Raw genomic sequence first — 5,348 nt, forward strand, 5'->3', positions numbered from 1 at the left:
CCAATCTGAGTTTTGAAAGCGGTATGGTATGCCCAGAGCGCGTCCTCCAGTCGGCGACTCCAGTCCTTCCTTGTCGGGTTTACTGTCTTCTCTAGGATCGCCTTGATCTCTCGGTTTGACACCTCTGCTTGACCATTCGCTTGGGGGTGGTAGGGTGTAGACAGTCGGTGGTGGACTCCATATTTTTTCATCAGTGCTTCGATGGTCCGGTTGACGAAGTGAGTGCCTTGATCGGAGATGACGGCCTGCGGTACTTCGTACCGGGTAAAGATATTTGACTTCAAGAATTTGGTCACCTCCCTGGACTCACAAGTCCTGGTTGCCTTCGCCTCGATCCATTTGGACACATAGTCCACCGCCACCAAAATATATAAATTCCCCTCAGATGATGGGAATGGCCCCATGAAATCCATCCCCCAGACATCGAAGATCTCGCAGACTATCATGGGGACCTGTGGCATTTCATCTTTCGCCGAGATTCCTCCAGTCAGTTGGCATCGTGGGCATCTCTTGCAGAATTCGTAAGCGTCTTTATGAAGGGAAGGCCAATAAAACCCACTGTCAAGAACCTTACTCGCCATTTTCTTTGGACCAAAATGACCGCCAAAAGCTAATGTGTGGCAGTGGACTAGTACGTCCTCTTGTTCCCACTCGGGTATACAGAGGCGGATAACATGATCAGCTCCCATTTTCCACAAGTATGGATCGTCCCAGTAGAAGTAGTGGGAGTCGCTCTTGATTTTCTGCTTCTATGCTCTTGTGACCTCAGCATTCGTGGACAGTTCCCGTTACCAAATAGTTGGCCATATCAGCAAACCATGGCTCTCCCATCTACTAGATCTCCTTCCCTTGATCAGCTCGGTTTATCCTCTCAGCCTGGTTGATCAACTCAAGGCTGGACTTAGAGTTGGACTTGATCAGGTACATATGTTCTTCAGGGAATGCGTCAGAGATGGCTTCTCCGTTATCCTCTTGCATAATTCAGCTCAGGTGATTGGCCACCTTATTCTCCATGCCTTTCTTGTCTACTGCCTCCCAGTCAAATTCTTGCAAAAGGAGCACCCATCTGATCAAGCGCGACTTCGACTCTTTCTTGGTTAGGAGGTATTTGATAGTCGCGTGATCTGTGTTAACAATCACCCTTGAACCCAGCAAGTAGGGTCTGAATTTTTCGAAGGCGTAGACCACTGATAACGTTTCCTTCTCTGTAGTATCATAGCTCTTCTGCGCTTGGTTGAGAGTCTTCAAAGAGTAGAATATGACGTAGCTTTTCCCTTCGATTTTTTGGCCCAGAACCGCTCCTACCGCGTAGTCGCTTGCGTCGCACATCACCTCGAAGGGGTGACTCCAGTTGGGGGCACAGATAATCGGTGCACTGATCAATTTGTCCTTCAAGATCTAAAAGGCGACTTTGCAGGCATCGAGAAACTCAAACTCCACTTCATTTTGGAGCAGCCTCGTCAAGGGCTGGGATAATCTTCGCAAAGTCTTTGATGAAGCGTCTGTAAAAACCCGCATGGCCCAGGAAAGCTCGAATTTCTTTCTGATTGGTGGGGTATGGATGCTTCGCAATAACAACCACTTTGGCTTGATCAACTTCAATCCCCCTACTTGACACAATATGGCCTAGTACGATGCCCTCAGTCACCATGAAATGGCACTTCTCAAAATTCAAGACCAGGTCCTTCTGTTGGCCTTTCTCCAACACTCTGTTCAGGCTATGGAGCCCTTGCTCAAACGTGTCCCCATAGACGGTAAAGTCGTCCATGAAGATCTCGATGCAATCTTCTACCAAGTCAGAGAAGATGCTCATCATGCATCTCTGGAAGGTACCCGGGGCATTGCAGAGTCCGAACAACATTCTTCTATAAGCGTAGGTGCCAAAGGGGCATGTGAATGTGGTCTTCTCTTGATCATCTGGGTTCACAGCAATTTGGAAGTAGCCGCTATACCCATCAAGGAAGCTGAAGTATTGCTTCCCGGCTAATCTCTCCAGCATTTGGTCAATGAACGGCAGCGGGAAATGATCCTTCTTAGTGGAAACATTCAGCTTTCTGTAGTCTATGCACATTCTCCATCCAGTGACGGACCTCGTTGGAATCATCTCATTTTTTACCACTTGGATTCCACCCTTCTTTGACACCATGTGAACTGGACTGACCCAGTTGCTATCCCGAATGTAGTAAATAATTCCGATGAAGACCAGCTTGACTATCTCCTTGAGCACTTCCTCCCTCATACTGGGGTTGAGTTTGCGCTGTTGATCACGGTGGGGATTTTCTCATTCTTCTAACCGGATGTGGTGCATGCATAGATCTGGGCTAATTCCCACCAAGTCCGTCAATTTCAACCCGATTGCCTTCTAATTGCGCCTTAGCACCTCCAGCAATTTCTCTTCCTGCCTCTGGGTCAACTGTTTGTTGATCATTACTGGCAGCGTTTCATTCTCTCCCAGGTAGGCGTACTTCAAATGCGCTGGAAGCTGCTTCAATTCTTTCACGGGTGTGGGTACTTAAGTCAGTAGAGGATTCTCGTCTGCTTCTCTTCTCAGTGGAATGCTCTGATCAGGCAGCATCTCTGCAGTTGAGCGATCCCGCTTGACCCAGCTGGCCGCGGTCGCTCACAGAAGTCCATTACTGCTTTCGCGATGGCTTGATCATCCATCTCGCCAACTTTCATAGCCTCGTACCAGTCAACGACTTCTTTCTCAATCTCTTCGTCTGGTGCGGAGTCTGTGAATTGTCTATGTAGGAACTCCTCTTCTAGATACTCTAGCACCAGAGGCTCGGTTATGTCCACCGAGTACGAGTTCTCACGGTCCCTCGGCCTTTTCATCGCTTCGTCGATGTTGAAAGTGAATTATTCTCCATTGAAGTCCAGACTAATCGTCCCATTACGGAACGGTCTTCCTTATAGGACTCCACTGGACTCCTTCGCTGCTGGCTCTGTCATTTTGATGACGAAGAAGTCGGCTGGGTATAGGAAATTTTTCACCTTTACTATCCCATCTTCAAGAATTCCCTCGGGGTGAATGCAAAACCTGTCGGCTAGTTGTAGCATGATGTCGGTGTCGACAAGCTTAACATCTCCCAGCTTCTTGTATATAGAATATGGCAGTACATTGATAGAAGCCCCTAGATCGCACATTGCGTGTTCCACTTGAATGCCTCCAATTGAGATTGGGAGTGTGAACATCCCTGCGTCGGTCTTATTCGATGGGAGGTCACTCTGCTGGATCACTGCAGGGACATTTTCCTCTATAACCATCCTTCCTTCTTCAGTGACCTTTCCTGCCAGGTAGTCTTTAACAAATTTACTGATATGGGGCATCTTCAACGTCGTCAGGAGTGGCACTTTGACTTCCACGTCCTTGAATAAACTGGCCACATCAATCGTGGCATCTCTCCTCCATATAATCATGCAGAGGTAGGGGTAGGGCTTGGCCTTCTCAGTTCCTTCGCCTTGACCTTCTCCTGAGGTCTCGCCGCATACCTTGCTTTTCCTTATCTCTTCCTCCGGCGGCTTGATCAAGGGAACTGGACTCTGCTCCTCCTTCGTGGCTCTGTCCAGATGTAGATACTGGGGAACTTTCAGGTGGAGGGGGGCTTTGGTATACCTTCCCTAACCTCAGGGAGATCTCCCTGATGTTCTCTCGCCCAGTGGGCTGCACCGTAGCAGGGATCTTTCCTTCATTCCCTCTCAGTTCCTCCATTGACATGGCAACTTGAGAAAGTTGCTTTGTAAGCTTGTCCAGAGCTGCCCTCTGTTCCTTCTGTGCCTCCTGGATTTCGCGCATCGCATCATTTGGATGGTGCGGAGCCATAACCTCTCTTGGACCTTCATTGGCATGCCTGTTATATCTCTGATTTGAAGGTCCTCCACCGTGGCTGGGCTGAGGATAGTCTGACTGCCCATAGTGCTCAGATTGATACTGGGGCTGATGGTATGGTTGGTTCCCTTGGTGTTGTTGGTTTCCTCTTTGATGTGGCAGAATATAACTCACCACCTAGTTTTTGGTTGTCTCCTGGAGTTGCTTGACTGGGGGCCTTGATGTCTGTATCCCCAGTTTCGTTCTTGTTGTCTTCCCGACCAGTTGGGCTGACTTCCACTGGACCAGTTACCGGGTCTGCCTGACCAGTTCCCTGGACCACTCTGCCCTTTCTTTTCTCCAGTGTTCGGTCATTCTTGAATTCGAATAGGCCAATTGGGCTGCCCTTCGGAGGGTTGTGTCTGCTGTGTAGATGGTTGAGGTGGTTGTCTTGGGCTCTGATCATTCCACTTGAAATTTGGATGATCTCTCCATGGAGCATCCCTCTGTTTCCCTTGGATCCAGTTGCCATCCGGGTTCCAATGGCCGACAGCGTTTACATGATTCAGACCTTCTGCTTCAGGAGGAAACTCACAGTAGTAATAATGGTGCTCCTTCGGAGGTGGTGGCACATACGTCTTTTGTTTAGAAGCTGGAGGTGGAGGCGCTCTGGTCTTTTCCACTGCTTCTAGCAGCTTCTTCTCCATTTGCTCAAATCGAGCCTCCAACTTCTTGTTGCTTCGTGCTTCTGCTGCATGCACCGCTCCTCTTCTGTACTGGCCTCGATAGGTCTCATATGATCTCTTTGCTTCGATCAATCTCTCCAGAATGCTCTTTGCTTGGCTGAATGGGGTTTTGGAGAAATCCCCTTGGGAAGCTAGATTGAGATCATTCTTGTTGTCCACTGTCAACCCACCATAAAAGGTTGAATAGACCTCCCGCTCTCCCATTTTGTGATTAGGACACGCTTGCAGCAGTCCTTGGAATCTGTCCTAATACTGCCCAAGAGGCTCATCGTACTCCTGCCTCACCTCTTTAATTTCTCTCTTCAGGGCACTTGTCTTTGATGTTGGGAAGAAGCGGTCCAAGAAGATCATGCGGAACTCGGCCCAGCCTTGACAACCAGATTCCTGCATCATCCTTCAAAACGAAGGGTATCGCCTTGAGACTGTAATCTTCTGACATGGATCCAGTTGGTACTGGTTGAATGTCACAATATCTGCGAAATTCCTCCAAAAAGGCATAAGGGCATTCCTTCGAGAGTCCGTAGAAATTTGACAACACCGAGAGCATCCCAATTTGATTGCGATTGCCCTTATTCCTGGGGTAACTGTGATGGCAGGAGTGGGCTCCTTCTCGTCATGGGCGTGTAGGGAGCCAATTCCCAAATTGTTGTCTACGATGACCATCTGTGTTTCTGCTTCCTCGAGTACTGGTTCGTCCTGTTTAGGTGACGTGGACAACTCTCCTTCCTCCTCACCGGTCAGTTGCTCAGTAGTAGATGATGATGCGGCTGCTGCTAACGCGGCTCTGTAGCGAG

The 5,348-nt window shown here is 49.0% G+C and overlaps 1 protein-coding gene across 1 annotated transcript; it reads right to left on the minus strand.

Annotated features, from left to right (window-relative positions):
* Nucleotides 1-2,910: 2,910 nt before the first annotated feature.
* LOC121810538 lies at nucleotides 2,911-3,823 on the minus strand. The gene is made up of 2 exons (XM_042211300.1): nucleotides 3,627-3,823; nucleotides 2,911-3,562 (listed from the first exon to the last, which is right to left on the minus strand). Exons 1-2 carry the CDS (start codon nucleotides 3,821-3,823, stop codon nucleotides 2,911-2,913), a joined length of 849 nt encoding a protein of 282 aa, XP_042067234.1.
* Between the last annotated feature and the right edge of the window lie 1,525 nt (nucleotides 3,824-5,348).

Source organism: Salvia splendens, chromosome 7, assembly GCF_004379255.2.
Source record: "Salvia splendens isolate huo1 chromosome 7, SspV2, whole genome shotgun sequence".
NCBI classification, from domain to species: domain Eukaryota; kingdom Viridiplantae; phylum Streptophyta; class Magnoliopsida; order Lamiales; family Lamiaceae; genus Salvia; species Salvia splendens.

Coding starts and splice junctions, on each gene's coding strand:
- LOC121810538 (XM_042211300.1), bottom strand. CDS start 3,823: ATGGCTCCGCACCATCCAAATGATGCGATGCGCGAAATCCAGGAGGCA. Junction 3,563..3,626: donor ATCAGGGAGATCTCCCTGAG/GTTAGGGAAGGT, acceptor ACATCTGGACAG/AGCCACGAAGGAGGAGCAGA.